Source organism: Peromyscus eremicus, chromosome 8a (genome assembly GCF_949786415.1).
Source record: "Peromyscus eremicus chromosome 8a, PerEre_H2_v1, whole genome shotgun sequence".
NCBI classification, from domain to species: Eukaryota; Metazoa; Chordata; class Mammalia; order Rodentia; family Cricetidae; genus Peromyscus; species Peromyscus eremicus.
In genome coordinates this window covers 69,687,361-69,705,479 of record NC_081423.1, presented here as the reverse complement: position 1 = coordinate 69,705,479, position 18,119 = coordinate 69,687,361, and the positions used below count along the sequence as shown (strand labels likewise).

The following is an 18,119-nucleotide window of genomic DNA, read 5'->3' as shown; positions in this document are numbered from 1 at the left end:
TCCAGGAGCTGAGGACCAAACCCAGGGCCCAACACCCCCCCCCCTTTTTAAGGTACTTAATATGCAAGGGGCTACTACTGATACTTCTGTAAAAATGGCTTCTTCACTAAAACATCCGAAACTAAAGCCAGGGTGATGAGTCATCCATTGCAGTAGTCTGTTCCCAGTAAAAGAATTACTTCTTGATAGCAGAATTTGTTTTAAGGCTTATTAGGTTATCTATTTTAAGGTAGGACTTAAAACCATGCCTTTCAGGTACAGTTTAGGAAACTGTAGTTTTTAAGCTAGGGAACTGCCCTCTTGCCTCTATGTGTCTGGATATTTAGATAGCATAATCTCATAATATACATCTTTTACTACCACAAGTTACTGATCTTTAAAAAGACATGCCAGTTTGGGGGCTGTTTTAGTTTTGGGGAACAGGGTCTTGCTATGTAGCAGGGCTGTCTTGAACTCTCAATCCTCCTGCCTCAGAACTCCCCAGTGTGGGTATTACGGGTGTGTACCACAGTGCCCTCAGCATTATCAGCTGGACCTTTTCTCTTACTGTTTTAAATTTAAGGTGCCTTTGCTGGGAGAAATCTGCTTAGTCACCGAGTTGCTTTTGGTGCTTTCCCCCAGTACTGTCTTTCATACTCGGGATGAGAGAAGGCTTGGGCAGGCAAGAAGGCAGTTGTGTTAATAAGCAAAATGATTTGGGATATCACAATCTACTTTCCTTCCTAAAGGATTTCTGAAAACAATTCATTCTTGACATTTCTATGTGTGATGACACAGCAGTCTCAGGACTCTGCACTTTTTGGTTGGCTATTTCACACCAAGTAAGTAAAATCAATTGCTCTGGAGATTCTAAATGTCCTTAAAATTGCAGCGTCTGTATGAAAATGCAAGGCACTTGTCAATAAATTAAATTGTGGTGATCTGTTCATGATGTAGCTCTTACATCCCAAATTCTGAGACTGAAAATGCAATTCGATTAAGCTACTGCTATTTCTGTAATAAAACAGTAACTCCCTTAGAATTTTAATTTAGAGTCTGCCCACTTCAAAAAAAAGGACTTAAAGCTTCATATTAAAATGGTCATTTAAACGTTGCAGTACAGAGCACATTCAAGTGCTTGTCATAATAAAGTGAAATTATGCACACACAAAGCATCCTACAATATGGTGGCAAGGCTCTTCTTCACAACCATCTCGGACTGCCCTCTTATCTGCCAGTTTCTTCTCTCAGCCTAGGTATGCAAGACAGTATGGGGGGGGGCACTAAAAGCAAGTAAAATGACTAAGCAGATTCCTCCAAGCAAAACTGCTTACACAAAATTATTGTATACCTAGTGGGTTCTTATGTTAATGAAAGGGACATTGAAAATAATTTTCTCAAGAGTTTTCAGGGGAATTAAAAAAAATGCCAAGATGAAAGGCATGGGATTGAAGTCTATAAACCTTCCTTATATTGGTGCTATTGTGAACCATTACATCTTATACTTCACCAAGGGCTCGGAGGCGGCTATAATCGCCAATGAATGCTGCAGCTACCTTAAGGCTGTGGGGAGACACCGTGCTCCGGTTCTGAAGTGCTTACATTGCCCACCCTGCTACTCCAGGCAGTGGTCCTCCTGACACGTATGACTAACAGTCAATCCCTCCGCTCCAAGAAACCGGCCCTTGAGCTAAATCTCGAAGCCTCATCATTTGATGTTGCGGAACACTCCAAGGCCAAGCTGATCTCTACACTAGGTGGGTCTAAACCCACTAACATGTCCGCGGGAGCGCTCTCCAGGGCCAGCCCGAGACACTTCTCACATGGCCTTCCCTGTCTGTCCTCTGAGGCGGTCTATCTGAGGAACTCGGAGAGCCGGCCGGTTCTCCCCGCGTCAGAAGGGCGTGCGTCAGGGCAGGGAGGCTTGCAGCCCGGCCTGATCTCCCCCCTCCTCCCCTCCCTGAGGTGTCAGCAACCACCCACTGCATGAAACCGGGCGGGGGAGGCGCGCCGCCCGAAGAGCGCTGCGGCGCGGCCGTTTTCCTGAGTCACCCCGGCGCCCACGCCGCGGCCTCCTCCTCAGGCGCTAGCCGTCCCCACGCCCCGGCCGCCGCGCCGGCAGGGGGCCCACCCGCCACCTCCTCTCCGGCAGCCGCCGCGGCCATTCCCTAACCCTCGTCCTCCGCTCTGGCAGCCGTCAACCGACCCTTCCCTACCCGCATCACGTGCACCTGGAAGTGCGTGGGTGGGGCCTACAGCGCCTGCGGAAATGACGTCGGTCGCCCCGAGTCGCATGATGTGGCAAAATGTTAAAAAAAAAAAAAAAAAAAAAAAAAAAAAAAAAAAGGAAGGTGGGGGGAGGGGAGGAGGGAGAAACCGGAGCCTGGGGAAAGTGATGAGTCGAAGAAAAGTAGTCCCCGGGTCTCTCCTGCTTCCCCGCTGTCGCGTCCGCCGCGAAGGGCGCTCGGCGCACTGCGTCCCTGAATTCCTACGCCCGCCCGCGGCGCGGCGCTCGTGGAAGGCTACATAAGGCGGAGGGAGTGAGCAGGCTGGGCGGAGTTCTGCCCCGGGATCCTTCCGCAGGGCTCAGCCGTTTCCGGAGTCTGCGCTGCTCCCGGTTCCGCCATTGCGGCTCTCCCGGCCCCTGGAGCCTCCGCCCCCGACCCAAGCTCTTTCGTCTGCCTGCCAGTTTCCTGCGTCCCCGGAGAGTATCCTGCTGAGCCCAGCCTCCCCCCCTTCCCCTTCTCCTCCTCTCCCTTGGAGAGCCCGGGCAGGCACTGCCCCGTAGCCCCAGTGACAGGAGGAGACCATACCCCCCGACAGCGCCATGGCCCAGATTCTGCCAATTCGTTTTCAGGAGCATCTCCAGGTGTGTGTGGGTCGGGGCTGCTGAGGGCCTTTGCGAGGGTCGTGGGAAAGAAGAAGCTGGCGGCTCGGCCTGAAAGGAATCGAGGGGAGGGGAGTGGGGGGGGGGGAAAGCTCGGTATTTGGCGTAGATGGAGGAAGGGACAGTCTCTCGAAAGCCTAAAGGGTTAAGTGATATTAGACTAAGATGGAAATGACGAATGGAGTGCAAAGGGCGGCGAGGCCAGGCCTTGCGTCTGACGGCCTCTTGATCTGCTTCCTGAATTGCAAGAACTGCGCATACTAGACTAGACCCCCTTTCCATTTTACTCAGTCCATTCATTTGGGGAGGTGGGGAGCGGGGAGAGATTCTCGCACGTTTCTCCCGGAGCGAGAATTCTCTTTAACCCCGGGCCGATGCGGGGCTGTCACCTTCCCTTGGTCTATTCCCGTTTCCACAGCGAGCCTGCACCCAGAAATTGTGTGGCGGGTGGGTTGGGGAGGAGCAACCTTTCTCATCTTCCCTCTGCAGTTCACGACTGAGAAAGGCACCTTGGGGTTGGGGTAGCAGTGGCTTGTGTCTTGCCTTCCCTGACTATAAGGTGCCGAAGGTCACTCACTGCAGGAACAGAAAGAAGAGAGATGGAGGGGCGGCTAGGGGCGGTGTCAGCCTCAGGGTGCCTGGGGTCAAGGTCCCAAAGGAACGCGCATATTTTTCCTTTCTTGGTTTCTTCGTGGGGTGGTGTAGCTCTTAGCCTCCCTTTGATTCTAGAAGGTAGGGAGAGTTATTTAGAGGTTATTTGTGGCCCACTGGAATCTAGCAGGTAGTTGTGGGATTAGGGCAGGTGTGTGTCTCACAGGATTGTGTGGAATTCATCAGAGCCTGTTAGTAAGCGTATAACTGCTCTGAGTCAGTACCAGACCAGTTGATCTGTAACTGGCTTCTTTTTAGTAGGTTGGGGCGACCTTCCCCCCCACTAAACCTTATCCTGGAGTCAATACACCATTGTCTAGCATGGCAGCATGCCAGTGGTTGGCCTAGGCAGGTGACCATTAGAGGGCTTCGCTGAATTAAGCTTCTTCTGAAGTGCTGAATTTCCTCGTTCACTTGCCCTGGCCCCTTAACATCATTATTTAGTCATATTAAGTTACTTCCTCCCAAATATCCCCATAAAGAAGCCTGCTTTCAGCTCTACCTTCTGAGGGGCTAATTTCTAGAAGGAAGGTGCAGTGGTCCAATTCAAATGATCCATCTGTTTGGCATTAAGATCACAGTTTTGCAAAGGTCTGAAAATGACAGTGCTGATCAAGAAGTGAATTTTTGTCCTCAATTCAAACTTGTTTGGGTTCCCTCTTTTAACAACGAATATGAAGAGTTCGTGCCTTCACACTGTTCCTGGATCCTAGTGGAGAGTGGACTTGTCCACATTAGCACCAGAAATAAAAACCTTTCTGCAGACATGTTTATAAACCTACACAAGATAAGCAAAGGCAATTGCTAATCGTTTCACATGACAATGGTTTGCTTCTTGGTAAATGTTATTTGTTGATCATTGGTGATTATAGTTTTTCATTTCTATTAAATACACTGGTCCTTGCCCAGTGAGACTGTCCCCGTGGGCTTTTGCTTCATGTGGAGACCCACTGAACAAGCACTCATGTACTCGTCCACTGGTCCAGTATGAGGCTGTACGGTTCCCAACACTATATATTTTCGATATTCCTCACATGAGACAGAATTGCACACTAGCTAGCTAAGAGTGATTGGATATGCAGAAAAGGAACACTTACAGTCACAAAGTTCAGCTGTTTTTTGTTTTGTTTTGTGTTTGTTTTTTGGAGAGGGGTGGGGAGAGACAAGAATTGTTGAATGGTCCTACAGATTGGAATCCAAACTTGTCCCAAATTACAATAAATTTAATGCAGGTGTGGCATGTGAGTAGCAATTTCTGCAAATAATTGAAACTGTTTCCTTCTCAAATGTGAAGATTTTGGATATATACAAAATTGCTTTACAAGTATTCTTGAAGATGTCTGCCATTTATTTTTTGTAGGACCATGTTACACTTGAAGCTTATGCTGGGCTGGTAGGATTCCATTCCAGTAGATAGTGATCAGTTGCACAAAAAGCCCCAGTCACCTCTTCTAGACAATGTATCTCCTGACCTCAGGTTTTTATCCACTCTCTTTGAGCACATCATTGGAAGGAATATTTCAGTTGTCATCTGAGGTCTTTGATCTCCAAGCCTCTATAGCATTGTGCTTAGTAGAAAACAGTTTTCTAAAACACATAGGAGAAGAACTGGAAATGAGGAACTAGAGAGTGTAGAGTTAACTTGTGAAACTTAACAGCAAACTCTAAGTTTATTTTAAACTTTTTTGTAAGAATGTTGCAAATAAAAATTGCTGTTTTCATGAAGATCTGTCATCAAGGCTTGGAATATCAATCGCATCACATGAATGTTAATGTTTTATGTGATGAAGGAGTTTTTGTCAGAGTTGCAGATTCTGAAGAAATGCTAGGCTGCAGAACTCAGTAAGTTCGGTGCCAGCCAGCAAAACCCTGTCTCAACAAACAAAACTACAGCAAAACTCCACTGCCTGAAATTCTCAATTCTTGGCATATTAAGCATCTTGGCGATTGGCACATTCTGTTGAACACTCTGGTACTTTTAGTTTTCCTTTACAAATCTCCCCACCCTGTTCTTCTCCCTTTGCTCCAGAAATGCAGGCATGCAGTATGTTGCTGAGTTGAATAGTTGATTCCTGCTAAGGTTTTGGTTTTCCTGGGAGGTAATACATGCTTAGGTAGACTAGAAGAGCACCTCACCTGGAGTTACGCTTTAGTCTAACAGGGAAAGAGTTTCTAAACTGAAGACAGTTGTTTTTTGTTTTTTGGTTTTTTTTCAGAATTTTTTTAAATGTTAATTTACTCAGCTTTAAGGAGCTGGTTAATTTTACTGAAAAAACTTGTGCTCTGATTGGGGAACACTTGAAGGAATGTAAAACTATAGTTTTCATTTTAATGTTGTGAAATCTGTAGTCTTAGGAACTTGGTAGTTTGCCGTTGGAGCAAATCTTTCTGGACGTAACTGGTATGTGTATCTTCAGGGACCTGGTGATGAGGAATGAGGTAGAGAATGCAGAGAAGAGCAGATTCCGACTGTATTCACTCGATCCTTGGTCCTCTCATTCACAATGAAGAAAGTGAGACTGAAGTAGTGCTCAGGGACCATAGTCAGAATGGGATCTCCATCTAGGAGTTTCAAAACAGTATTTTAAAGAATGGAATAAATTGTTCTTCTTGCCCTCCTTTCTTCTCTTCCTCCCTTCTTCTTTTGAAGCAGGGTCTTACTGTGTAGCCCTGTCTGGTCTGGAACTCACTGTGTAGACCAGGCTGGCCTTGAACTCTGGGAAAACTGCTTGTCTCTGGCTCCAGAGTGCTGGGGTTAACCACCACACCTGGCCATAAATCATCTGTTTTTGAGACAGTATCTTGCTAATGTTGCTCAGGGTGTTTTCAGACTCAAAAATCCTCTTGCTTCTCAGCCTCCCCAGTGCAGGGACTCTAAGCCTGCCACCATGCACTGCTGCAGTGATTGCATTTGAGAGATGCCACATGGTCTGAGATGCCTCTGTGCTTGAGGGTGAGGATTACTTTCTCAGCAGAGGATGACAACTCACAATCATCTGTAACTCCAGTTCCAGGGGCTCTTCTGACCTCTGAGGACACTAGGCACACGTGGTGCACATATGTATATATAGGCAAAATGCTCATGTGCATAAAATAAATAAATCTAATTTGTAAAAAGAGAGAGAGGAAGAAGCCACATAGACTTCCTACTGCTTTTGTTTCCTGTTGGACTTTGTCCTTACCTGTTTAAAGTATGATTAGTGGTGTGATAGGGTGAACAAAGGAGGGCTTGGGGGGTGGTGGAACAGGTACTGACAGACAGAAAAATGGAGAACAGAAAAATGGGAGCCACTGATTTTGCTAAAAATAGAGGTGGAATTTATCTTTGATTTAACTCATTACACTGTTTATCATGTAATCAGTGTAAAATTTGTGATCAAGATATTTTACAAGTTTTGAACATTTTGGTTTACTTTAAAATTTTATTCATAATGTCAGGGCGGTGGTGGTGCACACCTTTAATCCTAACACTCCGGAGGCAGAGGCAGGTGGATCTCTGTGAGTTTGAGGCCAGCATGGTCTACAGAGCGAGATCCAGGACAGGCACCAAAACTACACAGTTGAAACCTTGTCTCAAAAAAACCAAAAAAAAAAAAAAATTTATTCAAAATGGACATTTTTGCACCCAGACATCTGGGTCTAGACCTTTTCTTCATTGGAAGTACTTGATATGTATTTAGAGATTATATGCTTTATTGTAAGGACACCAGAGTTGCACACTAGATTATTTACTTTTTTCTGTTTTGATTTATCTTGGTTTATTTTTTATTTTTATTTTTTGAGACTATGCATCCCTAAGTGGCCTAGAACTCATGTAGACCAGGCTGGCCTCAAATTCAAATCCATCTGCCTCTGCTTCCCTAGTGCTGGGATTCCAAAGGCGTGGGCCACCATGTCCAGCTGACTTGATTTTCTAATAGTTGACTCAGTCATCAACTACTAGTTATTTGATTTGAACTACTGTAAAATGAGACACAGTATCCAAGTTTTAAGAGCTCAGTGTGAGGTGTTACTTATGGCCATCTATATGAATAATACAGATTGCATCTTGGATTCTTTTCTTGTTTGTAACCATAGGTGTTGTCTCTTTGTAGATCTTTTATATATCTGAACATTTGATATATAGGATTTAATACAACAATGGTTTTAAAAATTAGTGTTCTGAAGTTGTGTCTCCTTCCAAATCTATGATTTTTTTTTTTGAGGCAGTGTCTCACTGTGTAGACCAGGCTAGCCTGGAAGTTGCTATAGTCCTGCATTCAGAGTGGTAGCAGTCTGTGAGTCTGTGTCCCACTACATTCTACTGTTTTTGTTTTTTTATTCCTTTTTTGTTTGTTGGGTTTTTTTTAGGTTAGGGTGTCTCTTAGCTGTGTAGTCAAGAAGGGTGGTCTCAAGCTCATGGTCCTCCTATTTCTACATTCTTTAAGGTGGTGTTGGTCAAGTGAATATACTCACTGAGGTGGGAAATATATTCATAGTTGATAGTCCTTTATACTAGAATGAATTCATTTTACATATGTGCCATGCTAACACTACATGAAATCAGCTTATCTTGTAAGCCAGTGGCAATCATACTTCTAGGTGTCTACCATCAACTCTAGTTAATGTTATTAATTTGTAGGGATGGCCAAAAGCTTGGATAATTGCCCTCAAATTTAAGCTACAAAAATCAAACTCCATTTTTACAGCTACTTAAATACCTACTATGTACTTAGTGAAAACCTGCTAAATATTTTATGTTCAACCCCTAGATAGTTGGGATTACCCTTCCTTTATAGATGGGAAAGCTGAAGTTATAGCAGTAAACTTATCGGACCACACAGTTAGTAATTAGATTTTAGTATTTATATTTTCAGTTTGGCCAGGTGCTTTCTTCAATGAATAGTCTATATAGGTTTTTGTGTTTTGTTTTTTTGAGACAGTTTTTCTGTGTAGCTTTGGAGCTTGTCCTGGAACTCTGTAGACCAGGCTGGCCTTGAACTCACAGACATCCACTTGCCTCTGCCTCTTGAGTGCTGGGATTAAAGGCATGCGCCACCACCGCCCAGCTAGTCTATATAGTTTGAACTGCAAAGTATATCACAATTAGGTTAGTGAGATGGCTCAGCTGGTAAAGGCACTTTGTTGCGTAAGCCTAGCCACCTGAGTTCAATCATTTGAACCTGCTGCACTGACTTCACAAACTAACTCTACATCTCACTGAATGCACAAAGTTGTCCTTTGACCTCTGTGTACATACCGTGGCATGTATGTGCATGCACACACATTATAATAAAATTAAAAAAAAGTCACTATTGCTTGTTCTGTACTGAGGTGTTCTTTAGTTCATCCATTTAGTAGTGTTGTTTCTTTTCATGCATTTAAGTGTTTTGTCTGTGTAGGTGCATGTACCACATGTGTGCAGTGCCCACAGAGGCCAGAAGAGGGCGTTGGATTTCCTGAATCTAAAGTACAGACAATTGGAAGTCATCTTTTGGATGCTGGGAATTGAACCCAGGTCATCTAGAAGAGTAGCTAGTGTTTGTTCTTAACTACTGAGCCATCTCTCCAGCCCCAGCAGTTTTAGTTTATTTAGGTGGTTTTGTTTTGAAGATAGCGTCTTCCTATGTATGTAGACTAAGTGCCTTGACTTCTTCATCCTCCTGCCTTAGCCTCCCAAAGGCTAGAGTTACAGGCATGTGCCACTGTGTCTGGTGGCATAATAGCTTTTATATGAGCAATCATTTATTTTCTCTTTGTCTTAATTATTTAGATGATACTTTTAAAGGGGATTTTCTCTGAGTGCTCAGATAAAATACCCAAAAAAGATTAGGATTAAGTTAACTTGTTACCAGGATTATCTGCATCTCTCTCATAAGGTAGAAGTTTTGGGACTTTCCTATTGCCTTTTCCTTAATGATAAGAGTGAGTGTGTTCCATTCTGAAGCCACTGTTGTCTGTTTCACTGTATGGTCATGATTTTGGGTTTATACCAATGTAAAACTTGAATTGGGAGACATTGTACTTGAGGATCAGGGAGGGAGGGAAGAGTAGAATATGCTCGCTCAGCTTGAGTAGCATGCGGTAGGATGGAGAATGGATGCAGATCTGTAGGGTTGTGCTTTGGAGGCAGAACTGACAGCTGTATTCTTCCTTTTCAGACTTAATAGGGAAATAGTTTTTGTTTGTTTGTTTGCTTTTAAGTTAGGGAAAGTAGGCTTTCTTTTCCAGTTATTTCTGCAAGAATAGGAACCAAACTCATTAAAACCACATTTCATCATACTGTGAAACTTTAAACTGCAGTGTACAGTTCTGGAAAATGCTGGTCTGGGTTTTATTTGATTATGTCAGGATTTTAGCTCATCCCAACTTCCTCATTTATTAGTATACTTCTCGGCAACTGTGAAGTTATACTGTAGTACAGGTTGGGTGTATGGCATAATACTTAGACCTTATTGATCCTTCTCAACTGCCTTCGAGAAGTGTCCTTTTATCTACTCAAGGTACACATGTACGGCATGTTGAAGAAGAAAACTACAGTCTGCCCAGTTATTGAAGCCAAGATCTTGGAGTTCTGCCAGATTGTTTTCCATTTTCTATACCTAGACTATTTCTGGAGTAGGAAAGGGAAGAACCCTATGGTGACGCACACCAAAGGGGCTTAGAGATAACAGTGTTTTGATGATCTTTATCTATTGAAATGGGGAATTATAGTAGATGAAAAGTGGGAGTTAACAGTTGCTTTCATTTATTTATTTCTGACCAGCTGGCTCATCTGAGAATCCACCAAAGACTACACATGCTCAACCTGTAGACTTTATAAATGTATAGGCTTAGAACTTTGAATGCACCTTAATTTGAGGATGGTTAATCAGGTGAAAAGAAACCTGTAAGGGGTACATGGTTTATAAAACCCATCTCTTTCTCCACTCTGCAGTAATCTATATTTGGGAATATTGAACTGTGGACAAGATGGATTTGTGATTGATTTTTTTTTAGGGGGGTGGAGTAGGGTGGGGTTTGAGACAGGGTTTCTCTGTGTAGCCTTGGTTGTCCTTGTCCTCTAACTCACAGAGATCTGCCTGCTTCTGCTTCCTGAGTGTTGGGATTAAAGGTGTGCACCACTACCACCCTTGCTTTTTAACCATAAAACATCTTTCAGCAAAGAATTTTTTTTACTAAGAGTCTTACTGAGGTCCTGCCAGTTGGCTCAACAAGAAAAAAGTGCTTGCTGTGGAAATCGGATGACTCTTTAGTCCCTGGAACTCACAGTGGAAGGGGAGAACCAGCTCCACAGAGTTGTCCTCTGACTTCCATACATGTGTCAGGGCACACAGGCACACACTCATCTCACACACACAGTTGTAGACAGTAGTTAGTTTACAGTAAAAGTGTTGCTGAGCCTGACAAGGTAGCAAGAGGAGTGTTCCAAGTTGAGACCAGCTTGCCCTGAATATTGAGTACCAAGCCAGCCATGATTATATAGCAAGACCCTGTTTGGAAAAACAAAAGTCTGCATGTTATTAAGCTTCTCACAGTTACTTACTTGAACACTAAAATGTTATTTGACAAAACTACCATGTGCCTGAAATCACCTGTATGTATTTGTATAAGGCTACTTTATATATCTTACAATTTCTTCTTCATGTGGCCTCACAATTGGAACTCTTGGATGTCGCAAATTTCTTAACTATTCCCTGATAATTTATATCCTAAGGCAAATGGGAAGAAATTCCCTGCTATGCACATGAAATTTGAAGCATGTCTAAAAGTTTCGTGGTTGTACCTTAATTAAAATTTATAGTATACGAGTGTTTTGCCTGTATGAGTATCTGCACCACATTCGTGCAGTGCCTACACAGGAGATGAAGAGGGTGTTGGATTCCCAGGAACTAGAGTTAAAGATGATTGTGAACCACCATACGAATGCTGGGAGTCAAACCTGGGTCCTCTGGAAGAGCAGCCAGTGCTCTTAACCGCTGAGCCATCTCTCTAGTGCTACCATAATGGATTTTTAAAAAGCATTTTGGCGTAGAGATGATTTTTCTGGTACGAAAAAAGGCACTGGTATTAAAAAATGCTTATGAAAATAGTATTTGTTGATTTTTGTTGCTAGTACAGAATACATGAGATCGTGTAATTTATAAAGACTAGACATTTATTTGACTTATGGTTCTGGGAGGTGACAAGTGCAGGAACATTGCTTTGCCTTTGGTGAGGGCCTGGTTACAGCATCTGGAGAAGGCATCACATGGCAAGAGGAGACCAAGTTGGCTTGGACTTGGCTCATATAGAGCATTGTCAGCTCATCAAATCTTTGTTGCCGTCTGTCTTATTTTTTTGTGTAGCTGTGACCAAGATATCTGTGAACATGACCTGAAGAAGGAAATGGGTTTTGGGGGGTGGGGGGTTCAGTCTGTGGTTGTTTGGTTACACATACTTGGGCAGAAAATCATGGCAGTGGGTATCTCCTCCTCATGGTTGAGGGGGTTCTTCATGTCATGACTGCTAGAAGCAGATGGTGTCCCCCTCAAGTCTCCAGAATTCTAACATGAAGGTAGCTGAGGACCAAATAAGCCAACATGTGAGCCTGTAGGAGACATTGCATATTCAAACCATAATACTCCCAAAGGCCCACCATACAACCATATGATTTACATATGATTTGGGGTTGCCCAAACATGAACTTTGTGGGGGCATACATTCAAAACATAACAAAGAGTTAAAGTTTCTACATTGTGATGTGTGAAAATATTTTTCAAGTTACTCCTTTTTAAATTTTTTTTTTTATTTTTATAAATGGGGGTGGGTTGGTTGTGGGTACACATGGAGGCCAAAAGAGGCCCTGTAGAGGCACTTGTGAGCCACCCACATAGCTGCTGGGAATTGAACTCTGGTCTCCTGGAGGAGCAAGAAGTGCTCGTCCTCTGCACCATTTCTCCATCACAGGTCTCCTTTTCCTATATATAAAGAAGTCAAATGACTGAATTATTTAAGTCCACCTAATCTGAGTTTATACTTTCAAAGGGGCTAAAAGCTTTTGCGAGTGAATGCGAGTATGTATATGTGCTCACTCACTGGTAATAAAACCCAGGGCCTTGCCCCTGCTAAGTATAATCTCTTATTTCTGAGCTAACCCCCTGGCCTTTTCAAGCTTTTTTTTTTGATAAAATTCACAAAACTTAAATTAACTGTTTTACATGAACATGAATGTAAACAGCATTCTATGCCCTGTTTGTGGCACAGTCTTGGAAACCCAGCACTCACCTGTAATCTCAGCTCTGCGGGTGCTGAGGCAGGAGGATTTAAGTGTGAGGTCAGCCAAGACTTTATAGGAAGACTTTATTTCTAAATAGATAATTAAGCAAATGAAAATTGAATGACTTAATGTTTAAATGTGACATCACTTAGGTGTATATTTTCAACACATTTTTCATTGCTTGAGATGGAAATTCTACCCATTGAACAATCCCTTGGCAACTGGTAACCTGCTTCTGTCTCTAAGGACTTAGTTTTGTGGCTGTTTTACATAAATGGGATCATTCATTACGTTTTGTCTTGTTTCTGCTGTGTGTATAGGCGGGGGAAGGCAGGACAGGACTTTGCTGTGTGACCGGCCTCTACTAACTTAGCCTCTTGAGTGCTGGGATTACAGGCATGTACCACCATGCCTAGCCTAGAACAGGCTACATATTTAGGAGCTGAAGTGAACAAAAGAAATGGAATAAAAGGTATTTTTAGATTGTGGAAACAAGCTTTGCTTATATGAAGGAAGCAAGATTAGTTTAATAAACTAGAACTTATTCTCAGCGTTAAGGATATCCCTTCTCTTTGACCAAACAAAAACAAGATACCTTTTCTTTTTGAGACAGGGTCCCACTGTCTAACTGGCCTGAAACTTGCTGTGTAAACCACTCTGGCCTCAAACTCAAGAGATCCACCTGCCTCTGCCTCCCAAGTGCTAGGAGTAAAGGTGTGCACCACCACACCCAGGATTCTTCATTTTTTTAACCTGTTTCAGTGACTGTACATTACTAAGATGGCTTTTTTTCCCTTTTTGGAAAACATTATCTACAATTTAAATACAAGTCTCTAAAAGCCTAAAAATCTGCTTTTCCCACTTCAATTTCCTCAGTAATAATTAGTGATAAAATTACAGTTTAATTAAAGTAGAAGTTTGATACAAAAATTATACTTAAAATACTGGATTGAAAATGGGGATGGGGGGCACATGGCTGGAGAAATGGCTCATTGGTTAAAAGTACTAGCTATTCTTCCAGAGGTCTGAGTTCAATTCCCAGCAACCACATGGTGCCTCACAGCTGTCTATGATGGAATCTGATGCCCTTTTCTGTAATGCAGGCATACATGCAAACAGAGTACTTGTACATAAAAATAAATAATTTAAAACAAAAAAAGAAAACGGACATGGGGACATATGCTTGTAATTCCAGTACTTGGGAGGTTGAGGCAGAAGGGTCTCAAGTTGTAGGCCAGGCTAAACTACAAATTAAGATCCTTAGAAGGAAAGACAGAAATCAAGTTTCCAAATAATAGGTGCTCAATTGGTGTTAAATGAAGACAAATAAACTATTTAGTGATTGCAATCTTGTTTGGACTGCCTGATATGCTAATATTAAGTTGTTTTGATATAGCCAGTAACTAATTCTTCATGTTGAATGCAATTTCATTCATTCATGTGAGCTTCAGATTTGTGGCATTTGTGCCACAAGGAAATATGTCAGTAATTTGTAAAATAAAATGGTCTGGTTTTGTAAATTCTAGCAACTGGTAAATTGATCATGCTATAAATTAGTAATCCAAGCAGAAAATGAGTAGTGCAGCTTGATATCTAATTTCTTAACAGATCTGATCTGTCAGCATATTGTAGAAAATTCAAATCAGTATGTGCAGCAGCGTACTGTTGGGGTTGGACTGAATACAACCTGATGCTCTGGCTAAAAAGTCATGGAGTTATGACATAGAAAAATGGTTTTAGCCAGGCAGTGGTGGTGCACCCCTTTAATCCCAGCACTCGAGAGGCAGAGCCAGGCGGATTGCTGTGAGTTTGAGGCCAGCCTGGTCTATGGAGTGAGTTCCAGGACAGCCAGGGCTATACAGAGAAACCATGTCTCAAAAAACAAAAACAAAACAAGCAAACAAAATCCCCAGTCAGTACTAGGTTAGGAACTATTCCTTAGGTCTTTAAGAGACTCCAGTACTATCAAGCTAAACTGTCTTCTAGTCCTTGTCTCTGGCTGTGGTTCTTTGCTTGTATTGCATTCAATTTGTAGTTTTTGCCAAGAGTCAGAATTTCTCCCAAGAAATAGTGGTTCCTTCAAAGACTCACCCGGAGTAGAAATAAACCTGTATGTTTTAAGTGTGGGATCAGCAAAGGTTAAAAGTGTTTTGTTTGTTGCTTGAAATTTGTGGAGCCAACAAAAACAATGGCTGGTATCCTGTTGATGGAATAAACCAAGGAATGCTGCATTCTCAGCATTCTTTATTTCCTGCAGACTACAGCAACTGCAGTTTTTGCATTCTTTCTAGTTTCCAGGAAGGTCCCAGCGAAGTGACAGCTCAGCATTTTTTCTGTGTTTAGTAGTGGTGGAAGGTAGAGGATGCTTGGTGTTTGCAGAAGAAATTAGGCTAAATGAAATACTTAGATTAGGTAGGAAGTTAACCAAATATCGAAACCCATACTTAAAAATACCTGTACTGGGGAGGTATTGGTGGAATAATGACTATAGAATAGCTATAGGTATCTAAAACTTTTGACCTTTTAAATTGGTGGCTGTGCTTAGTAAGTCCTTTTATGCTAAAAGAGTTAACAGAAGTGTACATAGAGCATTGAGAACATAGCTTTGTCTGAAATGCAGTAGCTCATGCATACTTGCTGACGTTGTCACTGTTCAAATGAAATAAGGAAGAAGGATCTGAAAAGTGTGGTGCCAAGCACTAATTGTGAAACATAAGTCCTAAGTAATGCTGTCAGAAACACAAGCTTTCATGTATTTTAGTTTTCAGCTGATGTAGCTGCTAAGGAGCTCTGCTCCAAGTTTACTAGGCATTTAGTGGGATGCATCTTGCTTGGGTGTACTTACTTGTACAGAAGATGATTTGTGATTAATTTCTTCCTGTCTGATCAGATGTAAGAACTGCTGGATGGATGAAGCAGAGCAAACCTACTATTCAATAGGCACAGATACAGTTGCAAGTGATGTCAGAGATTGAGCCCTTATATTAGTGGGGGAATTGTCTTTTACTATTTGACAGTAGTATGGTTTTGTTTGGTTGTGTGCTTTCTGCTGGCATTTTGTTTTGCATGTATATATTGTGTATGTTTATGGTTTATGTGGTCCTTTGTTGTTGTTGTTGTTTTGAGACAGGGTTTCTCTGTGTAGTTTTGGTGCCTGTCCTGGATCTCTCTCTGTAGACCAGGCTGGCCTCGAACTCACAGATATCTGCCTGGCTCTGCCTCTCGAGTGCTAGGATTAAAGGCGTGTGCCACCACCAACCCCCAACCTTTTTGCCACTTTTTAGTTAGCTTTCTTCTGTAAGAAATTAAGAAATAGGGGCTGGAGAGATGGCTCAGCAATTGAGAACATTAGCTACTCTTCCAGGGGACCAACATGACAACTTACAAATGTCTGTAACTCCAATTCCAGGGGATCTGACACCCTCATACGGACATAAATATAGGCAAAACACCAATGCACACAAAATAAAAATAAATAAATCATTTAAAAAGAAAAGAAAAAAAAAGAAATTGAGACATGACAGTCTCCTCCCTTTAATGTGCATGGGTGTTGTGCCTTCACACAGGACTGAGCATTAGTTGCTCCTCTGGTGCCTATTGGAGACCAGGAGAGGATGTTGGATCCCCTGGAACTGGAGTACCATGTAGGTCCTGGGAATTGAACCCAGGTACTCTAGAAGAACAACCAGTACTCCTAACCACTGAGCCATCTCAGCTTTTCCTCCTTAACAGGTTCTTTGGTTTTGTTTTTTGCTTTTGTTTTTTAATGTTAACTTTTATCTTTTCATCTACAATTATCTTGAAGATTTATTTAGGGGTCTCTGTGTAAGAAGGTTCTAGACTAATTTTAGAAAGGTATTTTAAAGATCAATGATTGAGGGGAGTGGAGAGATGACTCAGCAGTACGAGCACTTGTTGCTCTTGCAGAGGAGTTGGGTTCAGTTCCCAGCACCCACATGGTAGCTCATGACCATCCATAGCTCCAGTTCCAGGGTATCTGATGCCTTTGCCCTCTTCTGATTTCCATAGGTACCAGGCATGTACTTGGGGCACAGACATACATGCAAGCAAAACATTCACACACATAAGGAAAAAGAAAAAGCTCAATGGTAGATTTTTAAAGAAGCTGTTTTATTTGTGGAGGCTTAAGTTCAATTTTCTAAGGTAGCCTGTAATTGTGGGGCATGGGCAGATCAGGAAAACTAGCAACGATTGGTTTTTAGCAGCTAGACTTTGGACCAGGTGGCTTCAGTCAACTCTTGTCTATCAGCAAGAAAAATGGAGTCGCTACTTTCCACTTGCCCTTCTTAGTCTTGAGTGTTTTAGGGATGAAAGAAACTTTGAAACTAACCTCATGCTAGTTTTAGCATTTCACATTAAATCCTCACAACTCAGAATAGGTACTGTCATTTCAAATGTTTGAGAAGAAACAATACAGAGATATTAACTTGTCCATGGTTATTTTAGTGGAAAAACTAGGGCTATAACCAGACATTTGGGCTCTTTATGAGGATTCCAGCAATTAATTTTAGATGCCACTTGAACTTCATAATCCAATTGTGAAACGTACTGTAATTGTCTACTTGAATGACATTAGCTTTGCTAGCTTCCACTTCCAGCACAGGTATTGGAGACATTTATTAGTTTTGATAGAAGACTTTAGCAGTGCTGTTCTGTATGCTATTGAAAAGTTAAATAGGGTTACTTAGCAGGAATATGTGGCAAGGCTTTGAAGATTGTGTTCTTTGAAATTTAATAAGCAAAATAGCAGAATCACAAGTATAGTTTCCTTCTCAAAAAGAAAGAAAAAAAGACTTGGGAACCCATGCTTGACATCTATCTGCTCTCAGGAAGTAGAAGGATCAATGTCCCTCACTGTCCATTCAAGGCCAACCTGGAGTATACAATATATTGTAGTACAACTAGGGGTACATAGTAAGATTGTCTTAAAAATGGGGGGGGGGGGGCGGGGAAGAAAATTTCAGGGTCTTGAGGAAGATCCCGAGAGCCTATTAGCTGTTATCAGTGTGGTGAAATGAGATTCACACCCACACCTATGGACAGCTGAACAACGCAGATAGTGAAGTGCAATGAAAGACAGTTGCCATGAGCTGGGCCCACAGTCCTCTGGGTTGTAGTTACTGGTTTGTCTCCTGAGGGCCTGATGGTGCTGGGCATTGTGGAACATGAAGTCCTCACAACTCTGAAAATATTGTTGTTCCAAATGTTTGAAATGAAGGAACAGTGCACAGATACTAACTTGTGAATGATTGTTTCAGTGGAAAAACTAGGATTTGGGCTCTTTATGAGGAACCTAGAAAGCAGTTAATTTTAGGTGCTACTTGATAATCATAAAATTTACTG

At 42.3% G+C, this 18,119-nt stretch overlaps 1 protein-coding gene across 2 annotated transcripts in view; it reads left to right on the top strand.

Moving 5' to 3' along the window:
• Positions 1–2,552: 2,552 nt before the first annotated feature.
• The window catches only part of Cltc (clathrin heavy chain), a 63,312-nt gene continuing 47,745 nt past the window's right edge, over positions 2,553–18,119 (top strand). For both annotated transcript variants that reach the window (XM_059271431.1, XM_059271430.1), the window contains exon 1: positions 2,553–2,848. In XM_059271431.1, the coding sequence (XP_059127414.1) occupies positions 2,807–2,848 (42 nt within the window). In that variant the 5' untranslated portion in view covers positions 2,553–2,806. The remainder of the gene's footprint in view (positions 2,849–18,119) is intronic.